At 42.7% G+C, this 23,587-nt stretch overlaps 1 protein-coding gene across 1 annotated transcript; it reads left to right on the top strand.

Annotated features, from left to right (window-relative positions):
* Positions 1 to 416: 416 nt before the first annotated feature.
* LOC120636932 lies at positions 417 to 12,754 on the top strand. The gene is made up of 4 exons (XM_039908502.1): positions 417 to 1,293; positions 3,464 to 3,516; positions 7,366 to 8,996; positions 10,933 to 12,754. Exons 1-4 carry the CDS (start codon positions 1,022 to 1,024, stop codon positions 12,598 to 12,600), a joined length of 3,624 nt encoding a protein of 1,207 aa, XP_039764436.1. The 5' UTR covers positions 417 to 1,021; the 3' UTR covers positions 12,601 to 12,754.
* The last annotated feature ends 10,833 nt before the right edge of the window (positions 12,755 to 23,587 follow it).

The raw sequence follows: 23,587 nt of genomic DNA, 5'->3' as shown, positions 1-23,587 counted from the left end.
CATTAATTTTTTTTATTTATATTCGACTCACTTTTATAATTATCGTAGTGGGTAAGCCAAATATGATAATTTAGTTTAGTTTGGTTTGGTTTGGTTTGGTTTGGTTAGGTCTGCAATTTAAAGCTCTATTTACCATAGACATTAGCATTTCACGTAGTGTTTCCAAAGGTGTCGCAATAAGAACATGTTGGATTTACCCTTAACTGGGAACCACCATGAGATGCAGAATTACTTGCACGTTGTGTTGAAGGAAGTAGACATATCTCTGTCGCTGGTCTATTTACTTACGTTGACAAACAGGCGGTGTTCGCGCAAACGGCTCCAGCGTGTACTCAGCTGTGTCGCTTAGTCGAATTTGAAACAAATACATTGTTTTATCGTGATTTCCGGCAAGCCGGCGGCAAGCGAGACCGCACCGGCCACGTGTCTGCGCACTGCTCTAGTCCATGAGCAAGCTAGTGCCGCTCGCTGCCGGGCTACTGCTGCTGCTGCTTCTGCTAGTCGCGTAACAGCAACATGCGTAAGTCTACACTCAAGACGTTAGCACAACGAGTATCACGGATCACAAGGCTTTGAGTTCTATTCCCGGTTCGGTATTGAATTTAGGAATAGTCGTGGTGCGCGCTAAGCTACTGGTCCGGGTTTTTATCGGCGGCGGGTTATCTGTCAGGCATCGCGTCACCCGATAAGTGCGCACTCGAGGACTGCGCAACAAACAACCGCGAGGCCTGGCGCGTCATCACTGCACTCGCTGCACTGCGGTACATGCCCATTGTGTCATGTTACACAATGATGCAGTCTCTGTCTAAGATTGTAGCGGGCTAACCTGGTAGAGGTATGGCAATTAATTTAAACTAGAATTCTAAATCACTTGGCGGCATGTCTTTTTCGGTAGGGTGGTAACTAGCCATGGCCGAAGCCGAGCCATGACAGTTATTTAGACTGCACCACATTAACATTAGGTTAAATTGCAAAGGGAAGCTTACTTGCCGCAGTCATAAAAAAATGTTGGTCATCGGGAATGGACCCGGCTCCTAATGCGTGCTGGGAGTCCGTGGGACTGCCACTGGAGCACCGAGGCTGCTCGTTGCGTGTCCGCTGGCGCGTCGCAGCATCGGCGCCGCGCCAGTGCCCGCGACGTCGCCGCCCGCGCCGCACGTACTGCACGCGCACACCACCCGTGAACTTGGAGTGCAGTGTCGTGAGTCGCTGTGTCTGCCGGGATGCGCCGCGCAGCGGCATGTGCGCGCCCGCCCGTGCTGTCCGCAGCGTGCCTGCCGCCGGCCTCCTCAGGTAGGCTCCAGCGCAAGCGGCCGACGTTGCGGGGCTGAACATGATGTTGTTGACATTGTCTCCTCTCGCTAACAAGCCTCCCAATAGCTCGACGACACATAAATAGGTTAGGTAGGAAGTTTCAAATCCCGTTCGTTGGTAGACTTTTGATTCGTTTTCTTCACGACATGTAGTTGACCTCCAAGACGGACTTCGAAAGTCTTAGCGATTAGGGAAACGATATAAGCGCTAACATCGTAACTTGTTTAGTTGCGCAGTTGTTTTTTATTATTCTACAAGTTCGATTTTAGCCATCAATTAAAAAATAACATGATGAGTGATAAGTTATAGTGCAGTCTAAAATTGTAGAGACCTACCTGACTATGTCAGTTATTCGAAACCCATATTCCTAATCGGAATTAAACACGCCATCGTACCGAAACGCTGAATCGCTTTGCAGTAGGTACAACTTTGACGGTAGGGTGATAACTAGCCACGGACCACTGCTGAAGCTAAATATAAATTCACAAATTACCCCACCGGAAATCGAATACAAGCGACTGCGACTTATGAGACCACAGCTGCACCTCTAACTGTGCCAGGGAGGTTGGCAACTAAAAACTTTGTGGCATCTACTGCACTCTTGTACACATATTTACTAGAACCCAATTTTATAAAGATGAACAATTACTTATGATATACTTTTATTATGTTCCTGTGTGAAGGCGTGGTAGTCTGAAGTGCCGGTGTAGCGACAGCCTCATGATGATGGATACAGGGCGGCCTCGTAGAAAGTTTTCCTTGCATGCCCTGCGAAGAGTTGTTTCGGTTGATCCGTCAATTACTATTATTGAAGAATGTGGACATATTATGTTATATTACGAGATAGGCGGGAAAGAGGTTAAGATCAAACCGAGGAGTGGCCAACTGGGCCAACCCTACCTTGAACCGGAACCTGTACAGCTTTCGCCGCGTCAACCCATGATGACATAATATGGGGCATTGCGGTTCAAGTTCTGTCGGTTGCTCCGTCGTACTGAGTGGGCTCAACGACTTTCATATAAAAAATAGTTCTCTATAGATACCATTGCTACAAGCTGCACAGGTCCACGGGTATTGTATATCTTTTCAAACTAGGTATCCTATATGTTTTACTTCAGGTTGCAACTAACTCTATCCGAAATGTTGTTATGATCGATTTGACAGCCTGTCCGACGCGGGCAGGCTGTTGAAGTGGAGTAAAGCGCGAATACTAATTATTTGTGACGTCGTTATTGCTATTAATCCTGCGCAGGCGTGCGCATTAATTGGGGAAGGAGAGCGTCTTCCAGTTTTATTGCCCTTCCTTGCTGAGTATAAACGAAAATAATGGTAATCAACAATTCATCACATACAATGATAATGCCAATCCATGCGAGTCTATCAACAAGTAGCAGGTGTGAGTGGGAGATATCCTGTGCATTTCATCCGCACCGTTGGCATGACTGCCGCCAAGAATGAATTTCGTTTACTATCAAAACTAAGATTCGAGGTTGTTCAGGGTAGAAAAAACACATTTTTATAAAACTGACAGTAATTATTCATAGGCACGTATGGTCGCATTTTGTATAAGAAAATATATAATAGGTAAGTGATACCTATCGCTGAGCTGTCAAATTCGATTGAAGAACACCTATTTCTAATAGGAATTGAAGGAAGGCACGATAAGCAAGGCTACTTGAAATTGCGCTAGCCATTAATGTCGTGTTGGGAAACAGGGAGATACCACTGGGCGGCTATAGAGCGGCGCGGCAGAGGTCAGTAGTGGTTTTAATAGTATTTTTGTGTCTTGTACATTGTGTTTCTACTTTCTTATGATGTGTATGTCATCTTTATGATCACATTACACTACGGACCCGCGTCTACTCTCACGGTGAGAATGGCAGTCCACTGCCACCCTGTCACACAGGCCGAGTGTGAATTACGAGACTTCGCTTCAAGGACATTGTTGAGAACTCTATCGGCGATCCTTGCGATGTTCTCCTTCACCGTTATTAAAAGCAAGTGTATTTAATTGCTTCAGCACACAGAACTTCCAAAAGTTAGAAATGCGTGCGGCGTTGTTGCCTCACGAGTCAGTGTCACCACAACACTTAGTCATTGAGATTTATTATAATGAGACGAACATAATTATTATTTTTCCATTCCACAGGAGGCAGGCTATCGTGCTTGCGCTACTCGTCTTCGGATCCAACTTCCATAATGGTGAGTATTATTGTAAACTAGAGAATGGTTTGTATTTGTCATGAATTTTGAATTATTTTGAATTCTGAAAAACCGTATCATGTTGAGGACAAACGTTCGGACTACAGTTAGATACAGATGACAGAACATTATTAAAAATATTTTTTAAAAATCTTTTCGACATTACTAATGACAATGAGATAGTTACTAAATTTACAAACGAGCATTCTGACAAAGTTTTCTCTAGAAAAACGATTTTAGTATTAAGTTTCATCATCATCATATCAACCCATCATGGTCCACTAAAGAACACGCGCCTCCTCCCACAATGACAAAGGTTAAGGCCGTCGTAGGCAACCACGCTGGCCTATTACGGATTGGTGGACTCCACACGCCTTTAGAGAACATTATGGAGTACTCACAGGCATGCAGGTTTCCTCAACATGTTTTCCTTCACCGTGGAAGTAAGTGATATTTTAATTGCTTAAAACGCACATAACTTAAAAGAAAATAGCATAATTTACAAAAAGCCATACACTAAAACCTTCCGCATTAGTAACTCCAACTCCGTTCATTACCGAAAACCCTATTCAAATCAGATTTTCGCGCCCACAGACAGTAATGGCGGGGACTTTGTTTATAATATGTAATAAAGATAAAGAAGATGAATAATAATTATAATTATAATTTAATATGAATACTGTTGAAGAGTACATTGAATACACAGTATTTCATAAGGAAAATATGAAAAATATTAATAAAAAAAAGCATATTTATTTTTCCATACAAACTAATTTGAAACATTTTAAGTATTTACTTATGACAGCCCTTTTGAAGATAAAAGCCCGACACGTGAATAGTACCTACTAACCTACCCTACGCGACTAATCAAAGGACAGGACAGGAGTCCCTTGATTTTACTTTTGCATGTGGTGTTAGGTTCGGCTTTTTTCATATTTTTCAGTAAAAACTATGGCAATGGTTCACTCAAAATTTTTTAGCGTTTCGGTTTCACAGATAAGTCTCAGAGACTGTAAATAATGTACCTCGCAAGAGCAGATTACAACAGGAGTTAGATGTGGCTTACTGAAAACATAAAGAATTACAATCATAGTGTAATTTTGCATATCATAAAAATATTTTTTTAACTAAAACACAGGTTATCCTCATATTATGTGAACGTAGTAAACAATACACTAAACTACTACATATAGCGTGGCAATGCGCCGCCACGGAATGTATCACCACGCCAACCAAATTCAAAATTCAAAATTCAAAAATCTTTTATTCATGTAGACCTTATGAAGCGTTCATACATTAAACATGTTACACTAATGTTAGTGATGGTGATAACTGCATTCATTAACTTTAACCTAAAGCTAGGAGGGTTCCAAACGCATCGCCACGCTATATGATTGAATATTTGTATTTAGTATACAGTAACAATAAAAATGAATATTAATTTCGTAATAAAACAGTCATTATTAACCGACTTACTAAAGGATTGGTTATCCATTTGGTTGTATTTTTTTAAAATTTGTGGAACAAATTTGTAATGCTTTATCTTTTCATAATGCAATATCTGCAATAACTTACAGAAAACAATTTCGATGGTTCACATCTGCCAGGCGTCCCGTGACGGCTCACACGTTTTTTTTTGTTATCACCTTCTTAAAGTCTAGTTAACGTTGAGCTATGAAGTTAGAGCAATTCATACTCAAGCTTTTTTATTATACATGTAATCCTTAATATTATAATAGGATTTTTTTATAATTTTGTGTATATAAATAAAATTATATCTATATACATATCTATATCTATACTAATATATAAATCTGTAGAGTTTTTTACGGTTGTTCCGTTAAAACTATTAAACTATACATCCGATTGAATTGAAATTTTGCACCCATGTAGAGGATACATTGACTTAATGGATAGGTTTAACTTTTTTATAAGTGTTAAATCTCCGAAGTGTATAGCGGGGGCATTAATGATTAGAAAAAATTATAAAAAACTAAATTTTGAATTTTAACTCTTTTAATTTAAATTTAATTTTAATTTTTTTGGGCTATGTTACGAGCAAACTTACTATCAGATTTTGAAAAATTTTAGCCCTAGAGGAGATTGTGGGGGCGTTAAAAATCTGTAAAATTTTTGTCTTTTTTCTGTTATAATTAAAATAAATAACAGTGAAAATAAAAATAATAAATAATCTCGACAGAATATAAAAATAAATATTATTTTAGTGTAATATAAAGACTACATTTTTGATAATTAATTAAATTAATATGATATCAGTCTTAATAAAAAAAAAAATTTAAACAATTTTTTGTTGTTTTATTCATGATAATTTAAACTTAGGTATTTCTTTATATTATATTTAATTATCTGTTGTAGTTAAAAATGCCTAAAAAAGGAAGTCTCAATTGAATATAATAACGTCTCAATCGAAGTCTATGAAAGCTCAGCATGTATGTGAAAGTGAAGATCATACAGAACAGAGATTACAAATAGAACAACAGCGGAAGAAAGATTCACGACTTATGAAATCTAAATTTCGTTGGAAATTTAAATTTAACAGTGGCTTTACATACAATCCTACAATTGATTACAAATTGTTTTTTATATAGACTTTTTAATAATGCCCTATATGCGTCTCAAGGCCGTTCAGTCGTGTAAAAAATTATATGCCTTTTAAAGCTGCCGTCTCGAAAACAAATCTGGGGGTCTCAGCGCCTATTAATAGGTTGTCAACTTTGTATAACAGTATTAATAAAGTGCTTGACATAGACATAATAGGGGATAGTCTTCCTATATTTAAAAAAAAATTAAAGGACCACTTCCTATCGCAATACTGTGGTACTGTTTAAACTAAGTTATTATTTTTTTTTTCCTTTACTCTTTTTTGTGTTAGTTTAGTTAGTTTTGTTCTATAGTATATATTGTTAACATTTTTAATATTATTTTATAAATAATTTATTCAAAATGTATGTTTTTGTTCGCGGTGCTAGATTCATCAAGCTTATGTCACAGCCTGATGGATCTTACAGCTTATAAGTACTCTCATGTCTCTCTTAATCGTTTTTTCTCCTTCTAACTGACAATATAGTTTTTATTTGCAAGTTGTGGCAGTCTTTAAGTGGGTCTAAAATATTACATTTATATGTTTTTTCATTTTTTGTTTAGTTTTTAAGAGTTGTTGTTGTAACCTGTTGATTGTCCCTTAAATAAATAAAAATAAAATACAAACGAGAATCCCAATTAAGTTCAATGACAAAATTTTGTGGTTATTGTAAAGCTATAAGTGGACTGGTGAATCTGAAGGATTATGTTGTTCAGCTGGAAAATAAAATTATCTATTTATATACATATAAAAATGCTATGTTGGTTCCGGTTCAAAAACTCAAAAAGTTCGAGCTGGAATTTTAGTATGACATATAATACGCATCAAGGATTGTTTTTATCAATTTTTCTTAACCATTCACTCAACCATTCACACAATCACAATGTGCCACAGCGAAGCGTGGTAGGGTACAGCTAGTTTGTATATATTTTTATGTACGTAAAAAAAATTTTCAAATATGTATTGAGTATGCATTGCCTACATTTTCGCGTCTTTTAATCAGATTTATCCTCGCCTATAGATTTTTCCCATCAAACTAATTGCTTATCATCAATGATTATTAAGTATTATTATTATAAATTAAAAAATAATTAAGCTATTCTAATAGAACAGCAGATTTTAATGCTTTAACTTGAAAACTTTCTAATTTCTTGCTAATTTCAATGGTAGCCAGTTACGACTAAATATTACATACAAATGAATTCTAAATCGCGGTTACGCCCGAGTTATCCGCTGGCCCCCCGCAGCCGGCGCCGCGCAGAACGTTTCGCTGGCGGTGACGGCGGGCGCGGCGCGCGACGCGGCGCTGGCGCACCTGGCCGTGCGCGCGCTGCGCCGCCTGGGCCTGCGCGCGCACGTGGCGCCGCCGCCCGCCGCCTGCGCGCCGCCCGCCGCGCCCGACGCGCGCGCCTGTCGCGACGCGCTGTTCGCGGCCTTGCTGCGCGCGCGCCTGGCCGCCGCGCTCGTGCTGGCGCCCGCCGCGCGCGCGCCCGCCGCCGCGCTGCCGCTGCGCGACGCCGGCCTGCAGGAGCTGGGCGACGCCGCGCCGCCGCAGGCGCGCCGCTGCTACGCGCCCGCGCGCTCGCTGCTGGACCTGGCGGACGAGCGCGCCGCCGCCGGCCTGCGCGCCGCCGACGCCTCGCGCCCGCCCGCCGGCGCCGAGCCGCCGTGGTGCGCGCGCGCCGCCTGCGCCACCGTGCTGGTGGACGACGAGGCCGAGCTGCGCGTGCTGGCCGGCGTCATCCGCGCGCACCGCCTGTACGCCACGGCGCACCGCGCGGGGCCCGGGCCGCCGCCCGCGCCCGCCGTCGAATGCGGCTGGGAGCCGCGGCCCGGCGAGCGCGCGCTCGGCCCGCCGCCCTGCGAGCCCGACGCCGACGACGAGTGCCCCTTCGAGAGCCGCCGCCTCGTGAAACTTGTGAACGCGCGCGAGCTGGCGCGCTCGCCGCCCGCCGCGCGCGCGCTCGTGCGCCTGCGCCTCAGCGCGCCGCAGCTGCGCGAGCTGCGCCAGCTGGCGCGGCGCTGGGGGCCCGAGGCCGCGGCCGCGCGCTTCGCGGACGCGCACCCCGACGCGGCGCCGGCGCGCGAGCTGCGCGCGGCCGTGCTGCTGCCGGGCGCGAGCGACGCGTTCGACGCGGGGGCGCTGGCCGCCGCCGCCGCGCTGGCCGAGGCGGACGCGGCGGCGGACGCGGCGGGGGACGCGGACGCGCCGCGCTTCAAAGTGGAAGTGCACGACACGCACTGCGACGCGGCGCGGGCCTACGCGTTCCTCAACGACGCCCTGCACTCGCGCGAGTACGACGCGCTGACGGCCGTGTTCGGGCCGGCGTGCGCCGCCGCCTTCGCCGACGTGGCGCGCACGGCGCCGGGCCCCGTGCACGCGCTGCCCGTGGTGGCCTACACGGCGCAGGCGCCGCCCGCGGACGCCGCCGTGCTGCTGGCGGCGGGCGACGCGCGCGACGCGGCGGCGTTGCTGGGCGCGCTGTTCGCGCGGCTGGGCTGGCGGCGCGCGGCCACGCTGGCGGAGGCGGGCGCGCCGGCGCCGCTGCCGGTGGAGCTGGTGGCGCACGCGGAGGCGCCGGCCGCGGGCGAGGCGGCGGCGCTGGCGCGGTGGGCGGCGCGCGCGGCGGCGGCGCGGGCGCGCGTGCTGCTGGTGGGCGTGGCGGGCGCGCGCACGGTGCGCGCGGCGCTGTGCGCGGGGCACGCGGCCGGGCTGACGCCGCGCGCGGGCGCGGTGTGGGTGCTGCCCGCCGCGCTGCCGGGCGGCGGGCTGGCGGGCGCGCCGGGCGACGCGTGCGACGCCGCGCAGCTGGCCGAGATGCTGGACGGGCACCTGAGCGTGGCGCCGGACTGGGCGCTGCCGTGGCTCGAGCGCCCGGTGAGTGTGCGTAGCTAATGTCTTCTTCCGTTATTGAGCTCGCAAAGATGAATAACACAATAATCTAGTAACGATTAACGATGTAGTGTTAGTAGATACATAATGCCAACGATGGACAACATATAACCAATCTTTACAGAAAGTTCTTTGATCCAGTGTTTGGAAGACAATTTAACAATAAGTTCTTTAAATGGTCGTATCTGCACGAGTGGACATTGTCAATCACTAATAGGACATATAGATATTAATTTAAAAACCTTAGAAAAAATTTGCCATAACAAAGGCAGTGACCCAGACGGCCTTCATCCTCTCTTTTTTTTTAAATGCAGCAAGCAATCCATGCCTCTAGCGCTCCTATTTCAGGGCTCAGGCATCTTACCTAAAATCTGGAAACGATCGATTCTTGTCCCTTTTGATTTTTTAGATGTCTTAAATGTTGTTCACGCACGCACACAAGCATCCACTTGCACACTCATTTACGCACTTACGATCACACACACAAACATACACACGCAAACTCAAACGCACACACACACATTCAAACACACACACACACCCAGAATGCCCCATACGGACCAACATACTTTATTCTACAGTTATTGTTTAATCAAATCCTTTTATTTGCATAAAACATTGTAGGTATACATGTTTAGTCATAATATATGACATGCAAATCTTAATTTAAACAAATTCATTTATGTAATAATTAATAAAACATCAAAATAAATAAAATCAAAATAATCGGCTGAATATAATAAAATTTCATTAATTTTACTGTATGGAACAATAAACATGGAATGTCAAGTAAAAAATAACTGAACTAATAATTATATTTTATTATCCAAGAACTCTTTTACCGAGTAATAGCATTTATCAACCAACCAGTCACGTAATTTTGCCTTGAATTTCAAAAATTCATTTTTATTAATTTTTATTTTTATTTTGTTTCTTTTTTTTAACGGTTAAATTGTTATAATATGTAGATTTCATAAAACATAGGTTTAAAATAAATAAGCACCCTTTATAACAACTGGAAGGACCTACCCTCTGTTACACAGGTTTTCCTTCCGCTGAGGTTAGGGCATTCATGTAATTATTTTTTCATTCAGGAATTACCGAGGAATATAAAAATTGTCAGTAATTCCTAAATTTTATGAAAAAATTGTATAAGTATGATGCGTTATTTCCGGCAGTGCGGTGGTATTGACATCCATCCATGCCATCTCAACGTGGCTTTATTAATTAATAGGCGTTGCGCAGAAACAAATCTTTGAGAGATGCTGGATACGACTTTTGAGGCTGACAAGGACAAGGGGACCATTAATCAAAGGCATTCGATAAAAATTCCCATAAACTTGTTAATTGCTAAAATGGAAGCGATCGGTATTCACGGTGACCTCTTGAGGTGGCTCACTTCGTATCTGCGTGGTAGGACTCAAGCTTCCTATATTTAAAAAAAAAACTAAAGGACCACTTCCTATCGCAATACTGTGGTAAACAGAAAAAGATTGTTATAGTTTCCAGGAAGACTGAGACCGTATCACTGAATATTCCTCTTGCAGCGGTTTACACCAGAACGTTGGAAAATGTTGCACTATATCGTTTACACGAAAGAAGGCAGTGTCTTTACATAAATATCATTTAACGGGTAAAATACTCCGTAAAGTAGTAGTACTCCTCCGTAAACATAAATACAATTATAATTATGCTTGGATTTGTCCTTCGCCAAACATCTGATTTTAAATAGCTAAATAGCTATTTTATGTACCTAAGGCAATATAAAAGAGACATAAAAAACAGTGTAATCTACACTGTGCCTAGTAGATGTAGGTACCTAAAAATTTGTGGAAACTCAACCGGCTCATTGGAATTATCTTATCTAATTTTGTAACTATGTAAAATATCAAGAATCAAAGAAGAATCTTTTCGTTTCTAGGATGAACGAGACAACTCCACCGAAGCGAGCGGCCCCGAAACCCCGGAGGAGCCCGGCGAGGCGCTCCGGCGGCAGTGGCTGGTGCGCTGGCGGGCGCAGTGCCGACTGCTGGGCCTCGCGTGCGCGCACGCCGGCCCGCACGCCGCGCTGCTCTACGACGCGCTGCGCCTGTGGGACGCCGCCCTGCGCGCGCTGGCCGCCGCGCGCCCCGCCGCGCTCCACGCCCCGCACGACGCCGCGCTCGTGCAAGCGCTGCTGGCCGACGCCACGCGCCGCGCGCACGCCGGCGTCACGGGCCGCCTCGCCTGGGCCCCCGCCGGCGCCGCCCGCGCGCGCGCCGCGCCGCTGCTGCTGCTGCAGTGGGAGGCGGGCGCGCGCCGCGCCGTGGCCCGCTGGGACGGCCGCCTGGCGCTGGGCGCGCCGCGCTGGCGCACGCCCGACGGCCGCGCGCCCGACGACGGCGGCGACCGCTGCGCGCTGCAGGCGCTGGCCGACGCGCTGCGCTGCGGCTGCCGCGCGGCCGCCGCGGCGCTGGGCGCGCTGCTGCTGGCGCTGGGCGCGGGCGCGCTGGCGGCCGCGGCGCTGCTGTGCCGCCGCCGCGCCGAGCGCGCGCACCGCCGCCGCCTGCGCGAGCTGGGCCTGCACGCGCTGCTGCCGCGCGGCATCGGGCCCGACCGCTGGGAGGTGCCGCGCGAGCGCGTGGTCATCAACCGCAAGCTGGGCGCGGGCGCCTTCGGCACGGTGTACGGCGGCCACGCGCTGCTGGGCGGCGCGTGGCGCGCCGTGGCCGTGAAGGCGCTGAAGGCGGGCGCCAGCACGGAGGAGAAGCTGGACTTCCTGGCCGAGGCGGAGACCATGAAGCGCTTCGAGCACAAGAACGTGGTGCGCCTGCTGGGCGTGGTGACGCGCAGCGCGCCCGTGTGCGCCGTCATGGAGCTCATGCTGCTCGGCGACCTGAAGCGCTGGCTGCTGGCGCGCCGCCCGCCCGCCGACGCGCCGCTGCCCGCGCGCCGCCTCACGGCGCTGGCGCTGGACGCGGCGCGCGCGCTGGCCTACCTGGCGCAGCTGCGGCACGTGCACCGCGACGTGGCGGCGCGCAACTGCCTGCTGGGCGCGCGCGCGCAGCTCAAGCTGGCCGACTTCGGCATGACGCGCGTGCTGTTCGAGGGCGACTACTACCGCCTCGACCGCAAGGGCATGCTGCCCGTGCGCTGGATGGCGCCCGAGAGCCTGGAGCGCGGCGTGTTCTCGGCCGCGTCCGACGTGTGGGCCTACGGCGTGCTGCTGCTCGAGATCGTGACGTTCGGCGCGCTGCCGTTCCGGGGGCTGACCAACGCGGAGGTGCTGGCGCGCGTCAAGGCGGGCGAGGCGCCGCCGCTGCCGCCGGGCCTGCGGCCGCAGCTGGCCGGCCTGCTGCGCGCGTGCTGGAAGCGCGACGCGCGCGCGCGGCCCGCGGCGGCCGAGCTGGCGGCCTTCCTGGCCGAGCGGCCGCGGCTGCTGACGCCGTGCCTGGCGCCCGACGCCGCGCTGCCGCTGGCCGCGCTGCCGCCCGACGGCACGGACCCCGGCGCGGAGCCGGGCGCGGAGGCCGACTGGCGCCTGCCGCGCTGGGCGTCGTGGGCGGCGCCGTCGCAGGCCACCGACACCACCGAGCTGAGCGCCGACTGAGCTGAGCGCCGGCTCGGGACACTTTATTTATGTGTGCGTGCGCGCGTGTCCGAGACCCAGTATGTTTATTGACCGTGAACTTTTGATTGGAGGATAACTGGGCTTTCATTGAGACTACTAATTATATTCTATTCTAATAAATTGTAGAATTGTACAAATGTATTTGTATTTTTTTTAATAAAATTATGATAGAATCTCGGTTAAAAGTATGTAGGTTTTTTATAAATCTATTCTATTCAAATTCAAAATTCATTTATTTCAAGTACGCCTAATATAAGCACTTTTGAAACGTCAAGTCTGTCTGTTTGTAGTGATTCTACCACCGGTTCGGAAGGCAGATTCTACCGAGAAGAAGCCGGCAAGAAACTCAGCAGTTGCTCTTTTCCAACATCAACAATTTACATTTTGCATTTTAACATTCATTTTTCTATCTTGTGAGAGCTGAAAGCGGAGCCGGATGCTTCCAAGCAACCTTGTCATTAAAGAATTATTCTCAGATATAGGAGAATTTTATTAGAGAATAGAAAAGATTTTAAAAAAAGCTACATATTGTCATCTTCATTATTATAATATTATAGTACCAAAAATGTCAGCTATTTTATAATAAAAATGTCGGAGCGTGTACAGAGCAGTTATAATTTATAATGGCGAGATATTTTGCTAGATAATGTCATTTTGGTGTTAAATTTACAAAATAATAGAAGTATCTAAATATTAACGGCCATATAATATTAAAGGCCGATTGGCGCAGTTTGCAGCGACCCTGCTTTCTGAGCCCAAGGCCGTGAGTTCGATTCCCACTACTGAAAAATGTTAGTGTGATGAGCATGAATATTTTTCAGTGTCTGGGTGTTTATCTGTATATTCTAAGTATTTATGTATATTATTCATAAAATATTCATCAGTCATCTTAGTACCCATAACACAAGCTACGCTTACTTTGGGGCTAGAAGGCGATGTGTGTATTGTCGTATTATATTTAATTATTTATTTATCTAAATGAAAAAATTGTCAATTATGCAGCTCAGTAACCATTTATTGGATCAATACCTATATAAACGGCTCCGACTTTTCCAAAAATAGAGCCAAATTACTTACTGTGGTAATCACTGTGGTGCAAGTTTGGAGTACTCTTTGTGTCGAGTTGGGCGATTTTGGTTGAAGTTTATCACAATATCTCTTATCTCTCCGCCCAGATTGAGCGATAATATATATATATATATAATGTAACACTATCATCATTATAAATTTTAGATTTGTTCGGTAAAAAGTACTGACAAATCGAGACTTGCTAGCGCGCACAATAACAAGCTCAGCTTCGTGTGCTCGCTAGCGATGTGTTCTGTCGTGACCTATAACAATATTTACCTAATGTTGGTATGTAACAAACTAGTTGTAACGTTGATGTTCAAATAAACTTTTCCATTTTGTCATTTGTTTTTTTAATACAAAAGTGTGGATTTTTTCGTACGAAAAATTAGTAAATATATCGATGGCAATGTTTATAACTTTTTTGTTAATTCATCCTTATAAGATCTAAGATTTTTAATATAATTTTTACTAAAAAAAGTAGTCATAAACAGATCGTAGTTTTTATTTGGTATCCCTTATACAATATAAGGGATAACAAATAAAGAATTAAATATACAAAAAAAAAAAATTCAAAATTCATTTATTTCAAGTAGGCCAAATATAGGCACTTTTGAAACGTCAAGTATTTCAGTTTGTAGTGACTCTACCACCGGTTCGGAAGGCAGAATCAACCGACAAGAAGCCAGCAAGAAACTCAGCAGTGCGCTTTTCCAATTTAACAATAATTGTGTTAGATGAAAGCGGAGCGGCGCGGCTTGCTTGCGGGCAACCTTGTCATCAATTATTATTTTTTTGACTTATTTATTTATCATAGGTAAGTATGAATGAATGAATGAATGAATGAATGAATACACTTTTATTGTACACCACAGAGAAAATTTACAGAGATACAAATACAACAGCACAATAAGGTAGAACGTACAATTTGGCGGCCTTATCGCTAAATAGCGATCTCTTCCAGGCAACCAAAGGCATACAAGAAAATGTTATAAGAAACAAGTAGGTGGTACAACAAACAAAATTAAATATTAGGACTTGAAACTAAATTAACATAAAAAAATAAATAATAAAAAAAAACATAAAACATAGTATATACTAAACATAACATATTAAAGATATGTACATAAATATAAAATATATTCCATACATATATAAAAACATATAAACATACAAATACGCTACTATAAATACTTAATTAAAAAAAAAAAAAAAATTAATAAAATAAAAGAACCCTCAAAAATATGTAGAAAACGAAATAAACAAGTATATGTACATGCACACGTAAAGCAAATATAATTATTATACAAACAAATGCGCACTTAACATCTTATGTATTACAGGCGACAGTGCTCTCCTTGAATTGTTAACTTGATGATTGAGTGTATGTATTGTACTTGTGTGTTTTCGTCGCGTAGGTTTTTGTACTCGCGTATATGTTTGCTTATACGAGTATAATATATATGTATACAAATTTAAATATATCAATTTGTTTTGCGTGGGTGTTCACGTTTATCAGTTTCAGCATATAATTTTGTCAATAGCCACTCTTTTTCACATTTTTTACAATTATTTTTATGTAGGGGGTAGGTATATATTTATATCTTCGCTAGCGGACCCGAGCGAATTCGTCCGCGAATAAGTCGACTTGAAAAAAAACCACGTCAATCTTAAATTCCGTTGCGCGGATTTTGAAAGACAAATGGAGAAAAAATAGCGATGCTATCCTATAGATGCTGTTTGCTTTTCCGGGATAAAAAAAGCATATAAGCTATACCATTCTATATTGTAGATATCTCTGCCAAATTTAAGCAAAATCGGTTTATTCGTCGTAGCGTTAATAATATGTATGTAATTGTAATTATAAACGAACTGTTGAGGCGCATCAATTGGGATACAATTTTTGATGACACTGATACTGTTAATCAAATGGTAGACACATTCTATGACGTAGTTAAGGGGCTAATACTTAAAACACGTACCTAAAACAGCAGCCAGGCGAAGTTGTTATCCTTCTTGGTATACTTTTAACCTAATTAGGTTAATAAAGGAGAAGGAGACTTACCGTCTTAACTACAAGAAAAACAAATGCCCGCTGGCCAAACTTGATTTTCAGGAAGCTAGAAAATTGTGTCACAATCTAATAGATCGTTGCTACGCTAATTACAAAAAAAGCAATGAAGATCATATTTGTAAAAATAACATGAAGATACTGTGGTCATTTTTAAAATCAAAAAGGAAAAGCCACGGAACGATTCCAAATGTTATGACATTTAACGGAAAAAAAATATCATCTCCTTCAACGATTTGTGGCGCTTTCGCTGAACATTTTTCGGCCGTTTACACACAGCCTGTCTATACTGATGATAGAGCAAGAACAAGTGCTGCCCTCACAACAATCTCATGCCCAGTCACAAATAAAAATTCCTTACTTACAATATCTTTGGGTCTCAAGGCAGTAGAAAAAGCCTTGAAGAAATTGGATAAGAATAAAGGAGCAGGTCCTGATGAATTACCATTAAAAATTGCGCCGCAACTCTGGCTTATTCACTTTACCTTATTTTTAATCGCTCTCTTGCCACTGGGATATTTCCAGATAAATGGAAATTTGCTAATGTTGTACCAATTCCTAAAAGTGGGCAAGCGGATGATATACTTAATTATAGACCAATTTCCCTGTTATCTCATGTAAGCAAAGTCTTCAAATCTTTAATATGTCCGTATCTTTCGTTTCAATTGCAGTCCATCCTAATTGCTCAACAACATGGTTTTCGAAATAAAATGTCAACAGTATCAAATTTGACTGAATACACGACTCAAATAATAGATAACATTGATAAGGGATATCAAGTCGATGCTATTTATATGGACGTAAGTAAGGCATTCGATCGGGCCGACCATATGATCTTAATATCGAAATTGTATGATGCTGGTATTCGGGGAACTTTGCTCTCTTGGCTCTCATCTTATTTGTCGTGCAGGCAGCAGAAGGTTGTAGTTTGTGGCTACGAATCACATCCGTTCAGGGTTCCATCTGGCGTCGCACAAGGGTCCCACCTTGGCCCTATGTTGTTTTTAGTGTATATTAACGATGTGTGCGATAACATTAAATCTTCCAATTTCACCTTGTTTGCTGATGATTTGAAAATTTTTAAAGCTATAAAAACTCCTCTAGACTCTGATTCTCTTCAAAATGACTTAAGTAGCATGTCGACCTGGTCTGTTAAAAATAAATTGCCTCTTAATATTAAAAAATGCCAACATATTAAATTTACAAAAAAACGCATGCCTCTTCAAACTTCTTATTATCTTAATAATCTGTTGCTTGACGAGGTGTATACTGTTAGAGACCTAGGTGTTATTTTGGATAAAAAATTGTCATTCAATACACACATAATGTACACAATTAATCAGTAAATGCTACAAATTACTGGGGTTTGTTTGGCGAAATTGTAAAACATTCAATTCTTGTCTGGCTCTCAAAACGGTCTACTTTGCATTAATTCGGGGTCTCTTAGAGTATTGCTCCAGCATTTGGAATCCACTATATAAGGATCCTATTCTAAGGATTGAAAGAATCCAAAAACGTTTTCTTTTCTTGTTGTCAGTTCATCAAAAAAAACAATTAGTTTTAACCTCATATAGCGAAAGATTAAACTTCTTTAAATTAACTTCATTAGAAAGTCGTCGTTGGGTATCCGATCAAGTATTTCTCTACAAAATTTTAAATAATAAAATCAACTGTCCAAATATTTTGACCAAAATTAAATTTACTGTTCCACGTAAAAATGCGCGCCTCGGTAACTTCAAACCGTTCGTTGGCAAGTTGTATAGAACTAATTTGGGCGCTCACAGTATCCTGGCTAGGATTTGCCGAGAGCACAACAAGCTATTCCAAGCTACTCGTGCCGACATCCACTCATGTTCTTTTCAGCAATACAAAACAATTCTGCAACAATATATTAGTACAGCTAGTAGATAATTGCCTCGTACATTTCTGTTTTGTTTTAATTTAAGTTATGTTTTTGTTTCCTGTTTTTAACTTCATCTTACAGTGTTTCCTTCGTTACAACAATAATATTATTGTAAACTGGCGAACCCGCACTTGTGTGTTTGTTTTTTCAGATACGCATGCCGGTTTGCCAGTAATTGGGTTTACACTACAACTTTATGTTTCTCAATTTTGTAGTTCCTAAGCTTGTTTCAGTGTATAATCTGTTGGTGAACCTAATAAATAAATAAATAAATAGCGTTAAAGCGTAACAAACATCCATCCATCCATACATCTATTCTCACAAACTTTCCCACTTATAATATTAGTAGGATGGTACGCATGTATTCGATCGTTGTCCCATAAGCCTTGCGACTTGCTGTTATCTGTTATCTGAAGAATTATGTCCTTGATCTCCGACAATATTCATCAGATCTTCATTAAAATTAGACAATACATGCTTGGTAGTAGTATACACTGTCAAATAAAAAAGATTGATTAAAATCGGTGCAAACTTAACGGAGACATGAAGTAAAATTGATAAAAACGTTCATCCCATATCCCGGAGGAAACTTATTGATTATCGGGATATAAAGTATCCTATATGTTGACCCGGTATATTAGCTACCACTATACCAAATTTTATTTAAATCCGTTCAGTAGTTTTCACGTGTTGCCCGGACCGATAGACAGACAGACAGACAGACAGACAGACAGGCTGACAAAAATTAAATAAAAATCTGTTTTGATTATAAAGCATCCCCCTTTAGTTAAAGTTTTACTATACTTAAGTATAGATTGTGTTTATTGTAAATTCTAGAGCTAATGATGTAGTACTGCCTGCCAGCAAGTCTACTTACTTTTGTGCCTTTTGTTTAAATGTGTGTTTTGTTCCAACTTATGATATAAAATAGTTTATAAGTATGTCAATTTATAATCAGAATTATTTGTTTACTGTAAAACTTCCGATGGTGGCCTGAACTACTTGTCTCTTTGCTGCAGCGGCTGGACCTGCGGGCCCACGTGTCATAAACTTGCTTAAATCGTTTTTAAATAATGTTATCATTATTTTAAGCTCGCTAAGCGTTTGACTGCCGAAACAAATGAATCGCTGGCCGACAGAGGTTTCGTTGCGACCATTCGATTCGTTCCAGCAAAATTTACTTTTTTATTTATTCGTAATCAACAGCGTTACAATAAAAATATATTTATAAATAGTTTCACTTACATCTAAGGCCACAAAGATTACATAAACATAACATTTTGAAATAGTACAGTCTCGGATTTAACATAAAGATAATCAGGTATTATGAATTAATAAATATGTAAAAGAGTTATCGATCAAAAACAATCAAATTAAAATTTAGTTGTTGCAGCATGTGCAAAGGCACATATTTGTGTGTGCGTGCGTTATTGAGTGCGTGCGCACATTATATGTGATAAAATTAGCTACATAATATGTGATAAAATAATTTCCTTATTGTGCAGCAATAATTTAATAGGTAGCGATATAGCATTAATTAAATTAAATTAAGTTGGTGTTTAAAGCGGCGAGCCATTGAGTAGTAATGTACTAGAGCAGACATGCTTACTGCGGCTAGGCTGTCTGTACGCCGCGCTCGGTGCGCACGCTCGCAATCGTGGACTCGTGTACAAAATGCCTACAATGTCCCTACTGCCCTAAATCAACCCGTTAAATCGATCCTCTACTCTATTGCTGTTCGATTTCACTAATTATAAATTTACTTTACATTATAAATATGAAGGTGCGTTTGGTTGTTTGTCTTTTAATCACGAAACAGAACAGGTGATTGGGACAGAATACCAAAGGTTGTATTATGAAAATTAAGTTCAATATGTTGCTCTCCGCGAAAAGCAGAATAATCTGTATGGTGTAATTTATATTTTCTTCAATTTTTATACTCCACACGAAACAGATCCCCAATGTACCCTACACGCACGTTTCGCTCCGACATCTAATTGTAAATTGTTAATACCATGAGTGCCTTAGGTTGTTTTTACGACGTTTTCGCTCCAAGAGTTTAATTTAGTTTTATTTCATTGTTTTCCTATGAACTTGCTTATAATATAAATACATTAAATTAAATACGACGCGCGTGGAGCTCGCGGGCGTCTCACTGAGCGGTCTCGAAGAGCACAACAGGAAAACAACGAGAGCGATAGTCGCCCGCGCAGCAGAGCACCGCACGACGCGCTCCGGGCCGCCAGCACCGAGCATGTTGCCGCTGTCGCTGCTGCCGCTGTGGCTGCTGCCGCTGCTACTGCTGCCGCCGCGCCCGGCGCGTGCCGACAGCTGCGCGGAGATGCGCGACGCGTACCTGCGCGCGTTCGCCGAGCGGAACGCCTCTATTAAGATTATCGGTGAGCCGGCGCCCGCCACAGCGTGCGTGGGCGCGCCGGCGCTCTGACCGGCGGCGTGTGTGCAGGGCGCGCGCTGCGGGCCCGCGGCGTCGTGTTGCCGCTGGAGGTGTGGGGCGCGGGCGGCGCGGCGCGCGCGGCCGCCGCCGTGCTGCTGGCAGTGCTGCGCGGCCTGCTGGGCTACGACGCCAGCGCGCGCGCCAGTAACGCCGACGTGTGCCAGCTGCTGCGCCGCGGCACGGACGAGTGAGTGGCCCCCGCGCCCGCGCCCGCCGACCGACGCCCGCCGACTGACGGCCGCGCTCCGCAGGCTGGGCGTGGTGGCGCCGGCGGCGCAGCTGGCGCGCGACGGCTGCGGCGCGGAGCCCGCGCTGGCGCTGGACGAGCTGTCGGCGCTGGACGCGGCCGCCGTGCCGGCCGAGCCGCTGCTGCTGGCCAGCGCGCGCGAGTCGTGCGTGGCGCGCGTCGCGCTGTGGAGCTTCTACGAGCGCGTGGGCCCCGAAGCGCGCGAATGTGGCTTTCGCCTGACCGCCGCTGCCGAGCGTGGCGGGTGAGCGAATCGCATAAACCACTTTTATTTCATTCAAACTTGATTTTCCAAGTTTATTATTAAAAAAAGAATACGAATCAAAAATATGTGTGTGTGTGCAGTAGTGAAACTTCTGAATACTTAGATGAAAAGTCACTGATTAAAAAACTTATTGAAAAAATGAACAGTCGCTTAATGTAAACTGTATATTTTTAAGTACATACAAAATAATTAGAATTACTGAAAAATGATAAATGTAAGGTTTTTGTTTCTTTTTTTTCACTTTGCCCTTTAAAAACATCTAAAAAAAAGAAACATAAATAAGGCTTTGAGTAGTAAGAAATAATAATTTAATGATTAATCAATGATAAGAATCAATTTTGTATTAAAAATATTCAAGTACCGACTTACTATTTGGTACCCCCGGCGCATTATCATTCACGTTAGAACTTTTTGGAAATTAGAGTAAGAAATTTTGTAGGTACATGTGATAGCAACTTTTTTTGACGTGCACGAAATTCTCGGACAGGTTCCGTAGAACTTATTGCAGTTTTTATAATTTTATTTTATTTTCTTACCGCTAGTATTCACGTTTTTTTCAACTTTAGTTTTTGGCATAAATATCAAAATTCATCAACAAACAACACAGTTATACTAAAACTTTCTAACACGCAGGCGCAAACACGTGCTTTAAACACATTTGTTCTATCTCGTTCTCTCGCCGGCTGAATTCTACACATTTTTGTATTTGTGTCTCTTACCTGTCGTTTTTTCTGTTGCATCCGGTTTGAAATCAAACCGATTCTAAAGATGTTTCACTTCAAAAATCGAACTCTCGATATGGAGTTTATTTATTATTCACGTATCGCAATTACCTACGTTAATTCTAAAATCCCCTATGTAAGAATTAATCAACCGTGGTAGGGACAAGAAAAATATTGCGCGTAACGGAAAAATGTGACGCGACGAATGTAAAAATAAAAAAATATTTAGTCTTTAACCCTCCTTACATTTTTTTGTCTACCACTAAAAAATGGGCATGTTGTATTGGGTAGGAGCGCTAGCGACAGAGACGCGTCAACATGTCGTGATTTTACCTAGTTCGTTGAAAGTTTTTATTCTTACTGCTAAATAACGGGTAGGATATGTAAATTATGATTAATTTTATTTTTAGTATAAAATTAACGTATTATTCTCTTTTTTTTTCTAAGCCACCATCCTTGTACAAAAGGATATATGTCCCAAAATTTTTATTTATTTACTTATTTATTTATTTATTTAAGGGACAATTAACAGGGATTGAAAAAACATATAAATGTAATATTGTAGACCCACTTAAAGACTGCCACAACTTGCAAATAAAAACTATATTGTCAGTTAGAAGGAGAAAAAACGATTAAGAGAGACATGAGAGTACTTATAAGCTGTAAGATCCATCAGGCTGTGACATAAGCTTGACGAATCTAGCACCGCGAACAAAAACATACATTTAGAATAAATTAAAAAAACAAATACCTAAATGTTGACAATATATACTATAGAACAAAACTAGCTAAATGAACACAAAAAAGAGTAAAGGAAAAAAATAAATAATAATAACTAAGTTTAAACAGTACCACAGTATTGCGATAGGAAGTGGTCCTTTGGTTTTTTTTTTTTAAATAGGAAGACTATCCCCTATTATGTCTATGTCAAGCACTTTATTAATGCTGTTATTCAAAGTTAACAACCTATTAATAGGGATTCTGACAGAAACTAAATGTTTTAGGACACACGCCTCTAAGTGCATATATTACGGGATATATGCACTTAGTGGCTAATGTTAATATTAACATGATGATTAGTGTAGGTGTACTTTATAGGAAATATACACGGAATACCATCTAGATACTTTCGTCACTGTTTCATTTACTTAAAAAATTATGTTGATTATTGACTTACATACTCAAAACGTTTGTATCCTCCTAAAGGGCATCTATCCTTTTAAAAAATATATGTCTGGGGCACATACATCACGTGAGGCGGCTTCTATCCCATTATTAATTATATTTTGAAGTCAAAATATATAATTTATTTAACGACTTGTCTACTAAAAGGTAGGAGTTTAAAAACATAATCCCTATAGGTATTTATGTTATATATTTTATTTGTATTTATATACACATATTATAGTTATAATTATATATACAAATAACACAATAAATGAAACATAATAATAATATCAATAATAAGTTACAATAACAATAAAAACCAAATGACCAAACTAATAAGAAAATACTATGACAAAAACAAAAAAAAAACATATACATATAACTGCGACAATATAAAGATACTAAGTATACATAAAAAAAAAAAGTACATATATATATTGACATGAAAACATGAAACTTATGCTGAGTAAATGCACGGTAATAAAAATTAACTCTGGTCAAGACTTATCTGTAAAATTTTGTATAAAATAGAATTTAAAAATCAATGTAAATTTTATATATTTGGAATGAGAAATAAATGGCTTTTTTATTTATTTTATTTATTTAATATATATATATATATATATATAAAAATCTTATTTATTTCTTATTTATTGCACCACCTACCTCTTTTCTATGTTTTTTCCTTTTACGCCATTGGTTGCCTGGAAGAAACCGCTATGTAGCGATAAGACCACCAAATTGTACTCTCTATATATGTATTTATATCTTTGTAACTACTTTTTTTTTCTTTGGTGTACAATAAAAGTGTATTCATTCATCCACTCATCCCTATACATAGTATTCAGTAGGTACTCTATGTTATCCGAGCAGGGAGACCTTCACCGTGTTGGCGCGTAACGAGTCCGCCGACGACGCGGACGCTATAGCGCAGTTGCGGACACGCGTCAAGGCGTTGCCCGTGCAGATCGAGAGCGTGGACACGGACTTCGAGCTACGCAGCAGGATTGCAGACCTTCAGCGAAGAAGCCAGGCCTTCCTCTTCGTGGACGACGACATCTGGGTCGG

This window comes from Pararge aegeria, chromosome 3, assembly GCF_905163445.1.
Source record: "Pararge aegeria chromosome 3, ilParAegt1.1, whole genome shotgun sequence".
Classification (NCBI taxonomy): Eukaryota; Metazoa; Arthropoda; class Insecta; order Lepidoptera; family Nymphalidae; genus Pararge; species Pararge aegeria.
Note: the sequence above shows the minus strand (reverse complement) of the source record. Positions and strands in the feature narration are given on the sequence as shown.

Bases quoted from the DNA above. Each gene is read 5' to 3' on its own strand.
- LOC120636932 (XM_039908502.1), top strand. From the start codon at position 1,022: ATGGACCCGGCTCCTAATGCGTGCTGGGAGTCCGTGGGACTGCCACTG. The intron at 3,517-7,365 runs GTGAGTATTATT...GGCCCCCCGCAG, and splicing joins CGGATCCAACTTCCATAATG to CCGGCGCCGCGCAGAACGTT. The intron at 8,997-10,932 runs GTGAGTGTGCGT...TTTCGTTTCTAG, and splicing joins TGCCGTGGCTCGAGCGCCCG to GATGAACGAGACAACTCCAC.